Here is a 16,864-nt window from a genome sequence, read left to right on the forward strand (position 1 = left end):
TAACACAATGGCAATGGTGATTTGTTCCCATGATGCACCAATTTTGAATTTATGAATTTCCCTCCAAAATCTTCATGAATAAGCAAATGATCATATGTTCAAATTTCATGCAATGTGATGAATGATTTGGAAGGTTCATGTCATGAGAAGCAAAATGTAAAAAGAGCCACTCAATTTGGAGTTATGAGTCAAAAGTTATGGCCTTTTGAAGTTCCATGCACACTTGGCAATGATTTGATCATATCTCCTCAACCATTCATCAGATGCTCATGATCTTGGACTTTTTGGAAATGGGAGAGAGAGATCTTCAACTTTCATGTTGGACAAAATTTCATTTGAAGCTTCTTTGATGTTGGAAAGTCAAGTTGAAGTTGGTCTAAAAACTTGCCATTTTTGGAAATTTGAAATTACAGGTCACTTTCCATTTTGGGAAACTTTTAATCTGGCTTCAAAATCTTCAAGGTAGATGTTTGACATGTTGAATAAACCTCTTTGGGACATGAATGAAGTGTCTCAAACCATTTCTCCACCTCCTAGCCCTCAGTTGACTTGCAGTTGACTTTTATGGGCCCCAGATGACCTGAAATTGCACTGTGGACTTTGAGCTTTCAACACTTGGCCAAATTGCATCAAAATGGACCTTGGGTTCACACAAGCTCTCTAGCACAACCATAGGGCCTTTTCTCATGAAAATGCTTTCTCTCTTGCACATATGAATCCTCCTGATACCAGTCTTGACTGATAAGATGCAAGGTACTATGCAATATTAATGACCTAAAAATGAAATGAATGTACAAATGGGGGGTGCAAATTTGAGGTGCTACAGGATGTCCATTTGTTTACAATGAGGTGTGATAAGTGCCAACGTACTAGAAACATCTCTAACAGGAATGAGATTCCTCTCAATAATGTCCTAGAGGTTGAAATGTTTGATGTTTGGGGGATATATTTTATGGTACCCTTTCCTTAACCCATGGGAAACCAATACATACTCGTAGTAGTCAACTACTTGTTAAAGTGGATTGTGGTAATTGCCTCTCCAATAAATGATGCACGAGTAGTGATCAAGATGTTTAAGAAAGTAATTTTCTTGGGGTTTGGGGTTCCTAGACTAGTGATAAGCGATGGGGGAACAAATTTCATAGCTAGACAATTTGAGAGCCTTATGAAAAAGTATGGGGTAAAACATAGGGTTACGACACCCTATCACCCTTAATCGAGTGGTCAGGTTGAAGTTTCCAATAGGGAAATTAAAGCCATCTTAAAAAATATAGGCTCCCTCTCTAGGAAGGATTAGGCCTCTAAACTTAATGATGTGCTTGGGGGATGCCAAACTGCATACAAAACCCCCATTGGTACAACCCCATTTAGGCTTATCTATGAAAATCATTCCATTTTCATGTATAGATTGAGAATAAATACTATTGGGCTATCAAATCCCTGAATATGGATTATGACGCTGCAAGTGAAAAGATGAAATTACAACTGGGTGAATCAGAGGAGTTAGGGCTTGACGTGTATGAGAACTCAAAGCTTAATAAAGAATGGAGAAATATGTGGCATGATAAGAGGATAATGAAAAGAGACTTTAGATTATGTGACCTTTTTCTATTGTTTAATTCAAGACTTAATATCTTTCCTGGAAAAATTTGGGCATGGTGGTTGGGACCCTTCGAGGTGAAGAGGGTAACATTGTACGGAATTGTTGAAGTGTGGAGCAAGTCCACGAGATCATTGTGAATGATCAAAGGATAAAACACTACATCACTGAAGAATATAGTAAAGTATGTGGTAATTTTGACCTTGAATGAACCATCTTAAGTGTTGCACTCATAGACAGTAGAGTTGAACAACTTTAAACAAAGAGCTTCATGGGAGGCAACCCACTATTTTTTATGATGATTTATTTTGTCATTAGTGTTTTGCAGGATTTTTTGTATGTCAGATAAATAAAAGCGAGAGAAACTCATTTGCAGGAAGAAAAAGAGTAGAATATAGAGGAAATTTAGAAGATAAATCAAATTGTGTCAGACCATGCCAAACCATCTGAAAGAAAAATACCCCATACAAAAAACAAAGGCCAACACAGGTGGCCCGTGCTTCTGAACACAGTCTGTGTTGGCCCCTATGACCCCCCAAATAATAAGCCCATTCACATAATCCTGGGACACCAATTTTCTATCCTTAAAATTTTATCTATTTAAACTAAAAACCCTAATTTTCGATTGTTTTAGCTACACATCGATAAGTAGAATTCAGAAATCAGATAATAAGTCTTTGAGGTTCTATAACCTATTTATTACTTCGATAATGTCGTACGCTTGTAGCGTGTCACACATCAACCTACCATCTGATTGGTTTCACAGACAAGGATTGGAACTTTTTTCCACCAACAATAAACCAAACCTTCTCCCCAACCTTTGATGTATTTTTGCTACTACATCAACCCTAATGCGATCAATGTTGATGACCAGCAAGTCACATTATCTTTCCAAAGCAACAATGAAACCTTATCTATTAGTGGAGTTTATGCATCCATAAACTATACCAAAAGAAGAACTATATGGATACATATTTCCTACATCTAGTCTAATCTCAATCTACCTTGGAGTTTTATTAGAGATTTCAACTGCATTCTTGGCTCTCATGTGCATAGAGTTTCATGCAAACCTGTCAAGATCTCAATGGAGAACTTCCTTCTGGACAAACAACCTAAACCTCATATACAATCCAACCAAAGGAAACAAGTTTACTTGGACAAATGACATGCTCGACACTCAGCTCACTGAAAAAGACTTGACAGGACAATTTACAATCAATCTTGGCTCTTCTCTTGTTTCACTTTATCTTGCTCAACACAAACTAGACTCAAACCAAATCATCACCCCCTGCTCATAGACTTCCGATATCAAGATCTAAGGTATGCTTCTAACTTCAATTTATTTTAAAACGCGAGCTTCTCACATGGGTTGCTCCCAAACTACTAAACACATTTGGAGCACCTGAGTTATTAGTTCTCATATGCACATTTTAAGCCCTAAGATTAAAATTACGAAGGAAGAATTAAAAATTTGGAACAAAACTAGATTTGGTAATGTTCTTGATCATGTCAAGGTGGCAAAGGACAATCTAGATATCATTCAATCCAAGCCCAATAACTAGGGCTGCTCTGAAACCCAGTTAAATTGTGAAAGGCATGCCAAAATTGTTCTTGAAGAGGCCCTCTATATGGAATAAATATTTTGGCACGAAAATTCTAGAATCAAATTGCATAAGAACGAACATAGAAACAATGTCTTCTTCCATAAGTCAGCAACAATGAATCAGGAGTACAAAAAATGGCTTCTATGGGAGTTAATGGAACAATTGAAACTGGTCATGGTAAAATTTCCAAATATTTTATTAGCTACTACAATAACTTGTTCACTAAGTCACCAACCACCAAAGACAATGAGGTAATTAATGAAGTCATTCCTCACATCATCAATGACAACATTAACAATATGCTTACTCTGATTCCCTCACATGGTGAAATATAAGTTATAGTGTTCAATCTCAATAAAAGATAGATCTCTAGGTTCTTATGGTTTTGTAGGTTTATTTTATAGGAGTATTGGGCCACTATTTATTTGGGTGTTTGCAATGTTGTCATTAAATTCTTCAACAACAACTGAGTTCTTTCTAACATGAACCCTAACATTGTGGTGCTTATTGTTAGGGACCAATTAGTACTACTTTTTATACCATTTTATTGGTCCCTTTTACCAAGTTTTGATGTAATTACACACTTTTATTCTCACTATTTTGTATAAATGCAATTAGGTTTAATTTATTTTGTTTTGAATAGTTATTTCACATATTTGTTAGTTTTGTAGAATTTTTGGATGAGAAAGCTTTGGATTGCAGCATCATAATATGGAAGATTTTGGGTGAAGCTTGCAAAACAAGGAAACTGAGGCAGCTTCAGTTCGCCCCGCGAACAAAGTTCGCCCCGCGAACTGCATGACAGGACCAGTTCGCCCCGCGAACAAAGTTCGCCCCGCGAACCCTGCGAATCCAGCAAACTGATTTTTGGGTCAAAAGTGCTGTTTTGAAGGCCAGCTGTTTTTGCCATTTTGGGTCTGCCTTGGAATTGCTTTTCTGCATTGGATGAGAATGACCAATTAAGGAAATGTCAACTCTTTTAGGAGAGAAAATACATTATTCTAGGGATTAATTATTCATTATCATTCATAGATTGTTCTTGAGAGCTTTTGTAAGGGAGAAAAACAGAGTTTTTCTGCTTGAACTTTCTGCTTTGTAACAATGATGATGAGGAGCTAAACTCCCTTTTGTCAAGATTGGAGGTAGTAGCTATTCTCATCTGTTTATGTATTCACTTTGATTTATATATTTGATAAAGATTGTTGATGTATTGAATACTGTTTTTGCCCTAAGTTGAAAACCAAATTTGAGTAGTTGTCGAGAGAGATTACTTGAGTTTAGACATAAAACAGATTTTCAAGTAGTGAATAAGTTGTAGAGATAGATTTATTCATTACTCTTCTTTGGTATTAAACATTAAAGATTGCTATATTGATAGTTAGGTGGAGAGATCGTCTAAGGATCAATATAGTGATTATCACAATATCATTTAGACATAAATGATTTTGAGAGGATACTTGAACATCATCAATAATCTTGAATCTATTTATTTATCATAGGGAAACATAAACATTTGAAATAGTGAACTCCAATCTTGCCAAGCCTTTATATTTGACTAAAACCATTTCATAGTTTTTGTTAACATTTATTAACAAGATATTTTTCCAAACAAAACAACCCTGTTACTTTCTAAACTTATAACATTTGAATTATAGAACGGCGGTAATATTACCCAATCTCTGTGGATACGATACAAAAATATTTGCCGAAGATATACTATTCAACAAATTGGCGCCGTTGCCGGGGATTGGTGTCGATATTACAAGCATTGCAATAATTCATTGTTTTAAGTTTTGTTACTTTTATTGTTATCCCTCTTTTGTTTCACTTGGTTTGTTAGTTTTGAAGATTCTAGTGCATGCGAGGAAAAGCAACTGAGGAGCAACTTCAATTCGATCCTGAAATTGAAAGAACACTTCGGAAGCTCAATAGCAAAACACGAAGAAGAAGGAAACTAGCCGAAGAGAGGAACCGGAGAGAAGAAGCATCTACTTCCGCACTTGTTCAAATCGAAGAAGTGGTTGTAGAGGCTTGTAAAGGAAACATGGTGGATGACAATCGTACCGAAATGTCCGCTAATAGTCCAAGAAGGAATGCTCAATTTGCCCGTGGAGGAAGAAATACGGAGATGAAGACCGGAATCCTCCAAATTCTCTATGCAAATCCATTCACCGGAATGGATCATGAAGATCCGTACTCCCATCTCATCAAATTCTATGAGATTGCGGGTTCGACGGGAATTGATGAAGCGGGTGAAGAAGCATTATTCAAGAGGATGTTCCCACACTCCTTAGTGGGAAAGGCAAAAGAGTGGTACCTTGATCAAGCAGCAAGAGTTATGACGGATTGGAATTTGTTAGAAGAAAAGTTCTTAGAAAGATATTTCCCTCAATCCCGATTCATGGAAGCCAAAACGGCTATTGCGGTATTCACTCAAGGAAGCAACGAGTCTTTAAATGAGGCTTGGGAAAGATTCAAGTCAATGTTGAGAAAATGCAAGGGTCATGGTTTTGATGAGCTCACTCAAATCCATATTTTTCTAAATGGGCTCCAATCAACTCACAGAACACTTTTGGATGCTACCGCGGGTGGCTCTCTTATGTCAAAAACTGCGGAAGAAGCTAACGTTATTATTGACCGGATGGCACTCAATGATCGTCAAAGTCAACATGACCGTAGTCCTTCACAACGTAAACCGGGAGTTCTTGAATTAAATACCAATGATGCCATCCTTGCTCAAAACAAGCTACTCTCTCAACAAGTGGAGCTTCTCACTCAACAAATGGCCAAGCTTCCACAGCAAATGAAGGAGATTCAAAGTTCTCAAGTTCGACATCAAGTAGCATGTTGCGAGTTATGCCAAGGAGATCATCCTACTGGTTTTTGCCCTCCGCTAGAAGAAGTGAGCTATGTGAACAATCAAAATCAAGGCTATCAAAGGAACAATCAAGGTTACCAACCAACAAGGTTCAACAATCAAAATTTTCAGCAGCAAAGTCCTTATCAACACCCCAATTCTCAAGGCCAACAATCGCAAGGAGGAAGTTCCAAGCTAGAGGACACTCTTCAACAATTCATGCAAGCTTCCATGGCAAATCAGAAGAGTAATGAAGCAGCAATCAAGAATTTGGAAAATCAAATAGGTCAACTTGCGAAACAGCTGTCGGAACAAACTGCAGGATCTTCTTTCTCCGCTAATACTCAAACTAATCCAAAGGAGCATTGCAAAGCAATTTTTACTAGAAGCGGTAGAGAGTTGACAAGTAAAAAAGGTGAGGAAATTACAGTTGAGAATGATATGGATGCTGTGCTAGAAAATGAGGATGTGGCTTGTGGGAAGAAGAAAGTGGTAGAAACTGCTCAGTTCGCGCCGCGATCTCCCTTCGCGCCGCGAAAACAGCAGAACCAACAACTGATGGAAGAGCAGCGGTGTGAAGCGGAAATGAATAAGGAAATCGAACCAAGAAATAAGAAAAAAGGAGACAAAGGAGTGAATGTCATTCCAGTTCAACATCTACCATATCCGCACGCACCATCAAAGAAGGATAACGCTAGACACTATGCACGGTTTATGGACATCTTCAAGCAGCTTCAAATCAACATTCCATTTGCTGATGCATTAGAACAAATGCCACGGTATGCCAAGTTCATGAAGGACATTCTTACAAAGAAAAGGAGACACGTGGAAGACGAGACCATACTGCTTGATGCACGGTGTAGTGCTATCATCCAAAAGACTCTCCCAAGGAAGGAGTCCGATCCGGGCCGGGTTGTTCTACCGGTGACCATTGGAAGCACATACACTGGAAATGGTTTGATTGACTTGGGCTCTAGTATAAATTTAATCCCTCTCTCCATTGTTAAAAGATTAGGGAATGTTGAGATTAAATCGACGAGAATGACTTTACAACTAGCCGACAAGTCTACCACTTTACCATACGGAATTGCTAAAGACATGTTAGTGAAGGTGGACAAATTCTTGTTTCCGGTAGATTTCGTAATAGTGGAGATGGATGAGGACCGTGATGTGCCCCTAATTCTTGGAAGACCTTTTATGAAAACAGACCGGATGATGATTGACGTAGATGATGGACTAATGAAGGTGAGAGTGCAAGACGAAGAGGTGACCTTTAATCTTTTTAAAGCTATGAAGCATCCACATGACAAACATGATTCATTCCGAAATGATGCAATTGAAGAAAAATACCATGATGGAAAGGCCCGTCGCAAGGAGTTTCATGTCGGACAAATGGTACTGCTTTTCAAATCAAGGTTCAAGTTATTACCGGGTAAGCTGAAGCCAAAAGGGTCAGGACCGTTCGTTGTCAAGGAAGTACGGGATTATGGAGCCATTGTAATCGAGGATCCAAAGTCACAAGAGAGTTGGACCGTAAATGGTCAAAGACTCAAAGTTTACCATGGTGGCGACATAAATCGTGATGTGGATGTCGTGTCTCTATTTAAACCGGGCTAATCAGTGGACCGTCAAGCTCAAACGACGTTAAACAAAGCGCTTGTTGGGAGGCAACCCAACGTTGTAAGTCTGTATTTTAATTTTTTTCTGCTGTGTGAGTTTTTGCTGTGTTAAATTTTGAAAAAAATTGGGTTCTGGTTTTTACAGTTCGCCCCGCGAACACTGTTCGCCCCGCGAACTGAATTCACAGCTTCAGTTCGCGCCGCGAACAAAGTTCGCCCCGCGAACAGTAAATAACAAAACTAATTTTTTTTTAAAATTTCCTTCAGTTCGCCCCGCGAACTGAAAAAAAAAAAAAAAAAAAACTTTTGTTTTATGTCATTTTCGTTTCATTCCTATTTTCACGAACTTAGGAGATTCTTTCAACAACCTCGCTACTCCACATCCAAACCTCCAAATTTCAAAACTTCCCCTCTCCATTCCTTTCTTAAGAGGATTTTGTTGATTATGCTAAGTGGCCTGAGGGAAGGCCGAATTTTTTGGGGGGTGCAGGAGGTGGTGTAAACCATGGCGATGAGTTGAAGGAAGATTGAGGAGTTTGTTGAATTTTAGAGTGTGTCTTGATAATTGCATGAATACTTTTTGAAATTTAAGTGTGTTTTAATCAAATATTGGTTTGCCAACATTTTTGTTTAATTGTTCTTACTCATAAGTCAAGCTTTAAGCAACCGAGAAATGATCGCAAAGAAAGAAGCATAGGACACTTCGAGTGGTGATGATAAGAATTAGTGTCGGCATTTCAAGGTACACTTTATCGCTTTCTAGACTTAACATGAGTAGTTTGATGGTGTGTGCAAATTCCATGTCATAAATTCATTGAAGTATATGTCATTTTTGAATCAAAATAGGACTTAGCCAGTTGTGAGGAGACTTTCCATTGTACACTAAAAAGCGGGAAACCGAGCATTGTTTTAACTCATTCTTATCATGCTAAATCATGCATCAATCCATTTTTGTGTGAAATTTTTGAAAATGATAGAGGCATTGTTTGTGAGAAAAACCACTTGACCAAAAAGTTTGAATCAACTAACCTTGTGAGGAATAATCCTTAGTTAACCCCCTTTGAGCTTAATTTAGGATTCATTTAATTGATCATTGTAAAATCAATTGAAAATTGTGGAATAAATGAATCCTAATTTCTTTCGTATCAGTTGAAACCTCAAACCGAGTTGTTTGCAAAATTTTGCCTTTTGCTTATGTCTAAGTAGGGAGCATTATTGAATAAATTTGGTTTTGGAATCTAAAGTTGGGGAGAGTAAAGTGAAAAGTTGATTAGAAACTTGGAAAAGTGAGTTTCTATGAAAGGGTAAAAATATGAAAAGAAACAAGAAAAAGAAATCACCCTTGAAACCATAGAGCATAGAAAAAATTAGAAAAAGAAAAGCAAAGGAAATGCTCATGGTTGTGTGGATTTGAAAAGAAAAAGAAAAAGAAAAAGATAGGGATCAAAGAAAGGGAAATTGTGTACAGTGAATCTTTGGGAATGCTCCCTTAGGATAGGCAATTTGGTTGAATTGTCTTAATCATATCCTTTCTTGTAACCTAAGCCACATTACAACCTTTGAAAGACCTCTTGATTCTTATTTTTCACATGATTTGGTACTTGTTGTGATAACCGCATGATTTGAGTTGTTGTTGATTTAATTGCTTGGATGAGTGAAAGTAACCCTTCATGTTATTCATCATTATTATGATGTGTGTGTAAGCTTGATTCAATTTTGACATATATGGCTTTGAATTCCTTGGAATGATTTTTGCACTTTACCATTTCCCTTATTCATATTTTGTCTAGAATTGAGATAGGTGAATTGAGAAAATGCCAAACACTTTTGAACCATTTGAATGTTCTTGGTAAATCCTTGTTTCAATCTTTTGTGTCATTGCTTTGATTGTAAGGGTGGAAACTTTTGTTTAGGGACAAACAAAATGCTAAGTTGGGGAGAGTTGTTAGGGACCAATTAGTACTACTTTTTATACCATTTTATTGGTCCCTTTTACCAAGTTTTGATGTAATTACACACTTTTATTCTCACTATTTTGTATAAATGCAATTAGGTTTAATTTATTTTGTTTTGAATAGTTATTTCACATATTTGTTAGTTTTGTAGAATTTTTGGATGAGAAAGCTTTGGATTGCAGCATCATAATATGGAAGATTTTGGATGAAGCTTGCAAAACAAGGAAACTGAGGCAGCTTCAGTTCGCCCCGCGAACAAAGTTCGCCCCGCGACCTGCATGACAGGACCAGTTCGCCCCGCGAACAAAGTTCGCCCCGCGAACCCTGCGAATCCAGCAAACTGATTTTTGGGTCAAAAGTGCTGTTTTGAAGGCCAGCTGTTTTTGCCATTTTGGGTCTGCCTTGGAATTGCTTTTCTGCATTGGATGAGAATGACCAATTAAGGAAATGTCAACTCTTTTAGGAGAGAAAATACATTATTCTAGGGATTAATTATTCATTATCATTCATAGATTGTTCTTGAGAGCTTTTGTAAGGGAGAAAAACAGAGTTTTTCTGCTTGAACTTTCTGCTTTGTAACAATGATGATGAGGAGCTAAACTCCCTTTTGTCAAGATTGGAGGTAGTAGCTATTCTCATCTGTTTATGTATTCACTTTGATTTATATATTTGATAAAGATTGTTGATGTATTGAATATTGTTTTTGCCCTAAGTTGAAAACCAGATTTGAGTAGTTGTCGAGAGAGATTACTTGAGTTTAGACATAAAACAGATTTTCAAGTAGTGAATAAGTTGTAGAGATAGATTTATTCATTACTCTTCTTTGGTATTAAACATTAAAGATTGCTATATTGATAGTTAGGTGGAGAGATCGTCTAAGGATCAATATAGTGATTATCACAATATCATTTAGACATAAATGATTTTGAGAGGATACTTGAACATCATCAATAATCTTGAATCTATTTATTTATCATAGGGAAACATAAACATTTGAAATAGTGAACTCCAATCTTGCCAAGCCTTTATATTTGACTAAAACCATTTCATAGTTTTTGTTAACATTTATTAACAAGATATTTTTCCAAACAAAACAACCCTGTTACTTTCTAAACTTATAACATTTGAATTATAGAACGGCGGTAATATTACCCAATCTCTGTGGATACGATACAAAAATATTTGCCGAAGATATACTATTCAACACTTATTCCTAAAACCAACAATACTGATACCTTGTGCCACTATAGACCAATTATCACAACCAACTTCAAATTCAAGATAATATCAAGGTCTAAGTAGACATACTAACCCAAATCATTCCCACCTGATCTCTGAAGAACAAAGAGGTTTTGTCCATACTAGAAATATTAAGGACTGCATCTGTCTCACCTCAAAAGTAGTTAACATGTTACATCATAAATCCCTTCATGGAAATCTAACAATAAAGATTGACATAAAATTTTGGACTGGAACTTTTTGCTCCAGGTTCTTAGTAAATTTTGCTTTTGTTCTAAATTTTGCAACTTGATCCAAACAATTTTGAACTTAATAAAAAATTCCATCTCAATCAATGGCAAGATAAATTGACAAGTTGATCCACTTTCACGTCTCCTCTTTTGTATGGCACAAGAAGTGCTTAGTAGAAGTCTTAGTCAATTAGTGGAGAACAAACAATTGGAACTCATCAAAGGCACGCGGCATAAACACATTTCTTCTCACTCTCTTTATGCAGATAATGATATGCTCTTTTACACAGACTCCTTTACAAACATTCAAGTGCTCACCGCTTTTTTTGAAAGATATGCATAAACCTTAGGGCAGGTCATCAATCCTCAAAAGTCAACTATCTATGGAGGGTCAATATCTCAATCTAGAAGGACTCATATTGCTTCTTCAATTGGTTTTACCATTGGAACCTTGCCTTTCCTCTACTTAGGAGTCCCCATTTTCAAATGAGAACTTAGAAGGATTCATTTTGAACCTATCATAGACAAAATCAAAATTAATTTGGCCACTTTAAAAGCTAATGTGATTTCTTCTGCAGGAAGAATCCAACTGATTATAAGTTAAAATAGAGAAAAATTAGAGTTTATTTTCAAAAGAGTTTTTATGAGGTTAAGCAATCACACACTAGTCCATTTTCTGGGAATCTGCATGGATCGGTATCAATATTTTCTTTAAGATGCATTGCTGAAGAGTTCTTAAGGGTTGATTATATGGGAATCAATACCCAAATCTACGGGCGTACTCTTAGAACATCATGAGATTTTATTTGTGCTTGTGAGTTAGGAATATGCATGATGAATGATGATATGATACCTATAAATTTTATTCATATCCATTGGAAGAAGCCAAGCATAGAAGGTGAATAAGAGATTGACACAACTGATGGATCAAAGGTGGACATGACAAGTGCAATAAAAGCATTATGGAAAAGGTTTGGGTAATTAGATGTTGTAGGAAAAAGATCATTAAACATCAAGTTGTGTGAAATTGCTTACACCACTATGATTTCAATGTGCCTATCACCTCAAAAAATAAAAATCAAATGAGGAGTGAAGAAGAAGGGGTAGAAACCAATGGGATATAATGTTTTTCGGAACCCTTCATATCATGAGCACATTAACTACACATACTTTGATTCAAAAATATTGTCAAATAGGCCATGTACACACCTATGAAAATCTTTTCATAATCAATCATCTAAGATGCAACCATCTAAGAAGCAACCATATAAGAAATAACCTACTCAAAATCAATCCATTGCTTAATTTCCTAAACATATTAGGACATATATTGTCTATAACTCTCGAATGTAATCCATATGAGATCAATAGGTGTCAATTCGTCCAACACACTCCTCGTCTCATCAACCTTCTTTTCCTCATGCTTATAGGTCTATCTCAATGTCAGTGGAAGTCCACTACTGATGGTCACAATTTGAGACTCTTCTCTCTTGCCAAATATTATCATAAATATCTTTTTTGAATCCAACACCGTTACATTATAAATATTATCAATTAAAATAAATAAAAATAAACATAACTAAATAGAAATAAATAAACTAAATAAAAATAAATACTTGTAGCAGAGTAGCATATTAACCGAGTTGTTTGTTAATGCAACCGCAAGGGCATGACTGTGCGAAGTAATAAATAGACATCAAACCATAGAGACCAATGGCTTAAGTACCGAATCATGTCATATCGGTGTATATCTTGAGAAATCGAAAATATGGATTTTGGTAAAACGACTTAAAAGAATAGTACGTAATTGAAAACAACTTATATGAATAATCACTTAAATCTCAATTGGGGCAAGCAGGACCTGGGGTTATGGCTCTTACTCTAACACAATCGCACGTTCTTTGTCACTTATATTACAAGAATTATGTGTAAATTATATAAAATAGATAAATATGGCCAATACATGCTTTCGCCAATGCATTGTCCTATTGACAAAGAATAATCCATCTACTTTCGCCCAACCAGATTATTCTTCGACGATTCATTACTTTTTTCTCTACTATATGTTTTCTCAAATTCTTCTAAGCACTTTCATTGTTTGGACTAGGTTGTTTAAAAATATGCATTCCGGTATCAACATATATCCTTTCAGACTATGATTGATACCTGAGAACCACTTACTTTCGTAATGAAGTTGGAAAGCATGAACTCAGATTATAAAATAAGTTTAAATAAAATTCTCGTAATTGATAGTAACATATCATAGAAGAGGTCATAAGATAATCCACATAATCCTTAGTCCCTAATGAACTACTCACTCATCGTGAGGGCAAACATAATCGAAATAATATTCATTATTTTATTCATAAAAACAATTATAATAAATGAATAATTGAGGAAAAATGAATAATAAAACCAAAATTATGATTAAACTTTGATCCACAATTCCTCCCTTGGAGACTTGAGTTATAGAGAAAAAGAAGAACAAAAGTACGTAGAAACTTTCTGAATAGAAATTGGGATCCAAAAACTCATAACAGGCTATGAGTTTTATAGAAAAAGTAAAAAGTGAATAATATCATTGGTTAAATAACTAGTATTCAGATTTGCAACATATCAAATATTTCCTAAGAGTAGGGCTGGAAATGAACCAAACCGACTCGAAAATAGTTCGAGACTCGATTCGATAATTAATTCGTTGGACTTGGTTCATGAACCAAATGAGTCGAACTTGAGCTCAAAACTAAGTTCGTAAAATAAATGAGCTGAACTTGAGCTATGTATAGTTCGACTCGTTAGGTTCATGAGTCGACTCGGTTATATATATATATATATATATATATATATATATATATATATATATATATATATATATATATATATATATATATAATATTTTTAAATCATATATCTTAATAGTATCATTTAAAAAAATAATGTATAGATTTTAACCTTTTAACTTATCAAATTAAATATTTTAAAAAATACTTGTGACATTTTTTTATACAAAGTAAAATACTTCTAACTCAAAAAAAAACATAATGCACCGTGACTTTTAATTTTAAAGTGTCATTTTAAACTACTTCTAAATTTGTTTTTTAAACTACCACTTTAAAAATAATGTTTTTTAAATATTGTACCATTTATATGATTTAATTTGTATCCTTTTATATTATTTTTGACTTTATTATTATTATTAACTACTTTTAAGATTTTAAATATGCCCATTTATTAGTATTGCATTTTCCAAAAGCGAAACCTTTAGTATTCCTTTTTAGATTTTAGGTTTTAGAGAACTTCCTTCATCCTTCATATTACGTATTTTCAGTCTTTGTTCTCTATTCTGAAGAAAAAAAAACTTTAACTCTTTCTTCCAGATTCAACAATTTTTTTCAATATAGGTAAATATTATTATTCTCATCATCGGATTATTTTAGTAGCTTTGTCATTTTTTACTGTGTTCTGAATATGTTGAATATGTTCTTCCTGTATATAATGAACTATAACTCTGTTATGAGGATTTTATTTATTTTCTTTGTTTTGTATATGTTCTTTTTGAATCTATTTTTCTTGGTTTGAACTAAATATATAACTCTGTTATGAGAATTTTTTTATTATGCTCTATTTAAAAATTTTAATGATTTTTTTAATGGAACTTGTGGTTTTATTTATTTTTCTATTGTAGATATGTCATACAGTACCTCACTTGAATCATTGGGAGATTCACAATCACCACAAAAAGATGGAGAAGAGTGTTTAAATATATTGAATCCTATCATTGATTTAAATGCAAATACTAATGAAGAACCACTAACAAATGAATCAACACCGGCAAATAAAGTTGTGAATGAAGAAAATGTTGAGAGCAGTGACATTGTTATTCAAAAGTCCAAGAGGAAGAAAACTTCTCTAGTTTGGGATCACTTCAAAAAAGTGGAATTAAAGAATGGAAAAAAATGGCAATGTATACACTGTAAAAACAATTATTCTGTTGTTGGTAGTGGATCAACCAATCATTTGATGAGGCATTTAAAACAAACATGTCATGTTTACAAGAAGCTAATAGCACAACAAAAAAAATTAAACTTTCAGCCAGCAAAAAGCAAGATTGATGAGAAGCTTTCTGGACCACTACTAATGAATTCAGGAGGTAAATATGACCATGAAAGACAACGAGAATCCACCGCACATTGGATTATGATGCATGAACATGCATTTAGTATTATTGAGGAAGAAGGTTTTCATTTTATGATGAAGTGTTCTAATATTTCATATGAGAAAATTAGTCAGAAGACATTGAAGAATGATTGTATTGCTGTTTATGAAGCTGAAAGAAAAAAGTTGAAGTCTACTTTAAGGACAGTAAATAAGATTTGTTTGACCACTGATTTATGGAAGTCACAAAATCAGAAGATAGAATACATGATGTTAACTGGCCATTTCATTGATGCTGACTGGGTTTTGCAGAAACACATTCTTAGTTTTGTTCATGTTCCTCCTCCTCGGCGTGGTGTTGGTATTGCTGATGCTATCTTCAAATGTCTTAAAGATTGGGGTATTGAAAATAAATTATTTAGTGTGTCAGTGGATAATGCACATTACAACGATAAATGTTTGAAAGAGTTAAAAGTTCTGATTTTAAGGCACCGAAAATTAGTGTTAGATGGAAAGTTATTTCATGTGCATTGTTGTGCGCATATACTAAATTTGCTTGTTCAAGATGGTATTGGGAAAATAGCAAAAATAGTTGAAGACGTGCGTGAAAGTGTGAAGTTCATCAATCAGTCTGAAGCAAGGTTGCAAACATTCTCACAAATAGTTCAACAACTAAAGCTTGGTGGTAAAAAATTAATTCTTGATTGCCCTACTCGTTGGAACTCCACCTATCAAATGTTGTCAGTTGCAATGCAGTTCAAAGAAGTCTTCCCTCGTTTTCAAGATCGAGAACCAAGCTATACAACTCTTCCAGATGATGATGATTGGGAAAAGGTTGAAAAAGTTTCCAAGTTGCTAGAGGTATTTAATGTTGTTACAAATATTATTTCAGGTAGTGAATATCCAACTGCTAACTTATATCTTGCTGAGGTATTTCGAATCAAACTAGTTTTAGATCAAGCTATCCAAGATGAATCTGATTTTATGAAAGAAATGGAAAAAGCGATGAAGGGAAAATTTGACAAATATTGGAGCCAATGTAATCTTGTTATGTCGCTTGCTTCTGTTTTGGACCCTAGGATCAAAATGATGGGTGTTAACATGTGTTTTCCCTTAATTTATCCGGAAGTTGAAGCTAGAAAAAATATAGAAAATGTGCGTATCGCGCTTGATGATATGTACAAAAAGTATGCTGATATACTTAGTGAGCATAGTGAAGAAGGATCTAGTAGAAATGGTGTTGATCAAAATGGGCTTATTTTGGAGTCACAAAAATCCTCAGGGTGGTCATTGTTAATGAATCATGTCGAAGAACAACAAGCAATTCCTGCTGTAAAATCTGAAATTGAAGAGTATTTGAATGAGCCAACTTATAAACCTAAAGATAACGGCCATATGTCATTTTGTGCCTTGGAATGGTGGAAATTGAATTATGGAAAATATAGAGTGTTGTCCCATATGGCAGCAGATGTTCTTGCCATTCCAATATCTATTGTGGCTTCGGAGTCAACCTTTAGCGCCGGAGGGAGAGTTATCGATTCATATGAATTTAATTGGCTTAAAAATTATCCTCTTCCATCTTGCAGGTTATCCTTTCCTTACTAG

General features: G+C 35.1%; 1 protein-coding gene across 1 annotated transcript; it reads left to right on the forward strand.

The window, feature by feature from the left end:
- Positions 1 to 14,791: 14,791 nt before the first annotated feature.
- Positions 14,792 to 16,864, forward strand: LOC127102145 (zinc finger BED domain-containing protein RICESLEEPER 2-like). Its single transcript, XM_051039550.1, has one exon. It carries the CDS (start codon positions 14,792 to 14,794, stop codon positions 16,862 to 16,864), a length of 2,073 nt encoding a protein of 690 aa, XP_050895507.1.

This window comes from Lathyrus oleraceus, chromosome 7 (assembly GCF_024323335.1).
Source record: "Lathyrus oleraceus cultivar Zhongwan6 chromosome 7, CAAS_Psat_ZW6_1.0, whole genome shotgun sequence".
Classification (NCBI taxonomy): domain Eukaryota; kingdom Viridiplantae; phylum Streptophyta; class Magnoliopsida; order Fabales; family Fabaceae; genus Lathyrus; species Lathyrus oleraceus.

Coding starts and splice junctions, on each gene's coding strand:
- LOC127102145 (XM_051039550.1), top strand. CDS start 14,792: ATGTCATACAGTACCTCACTTGAATCATTGGGAGATTCACAATCACCA.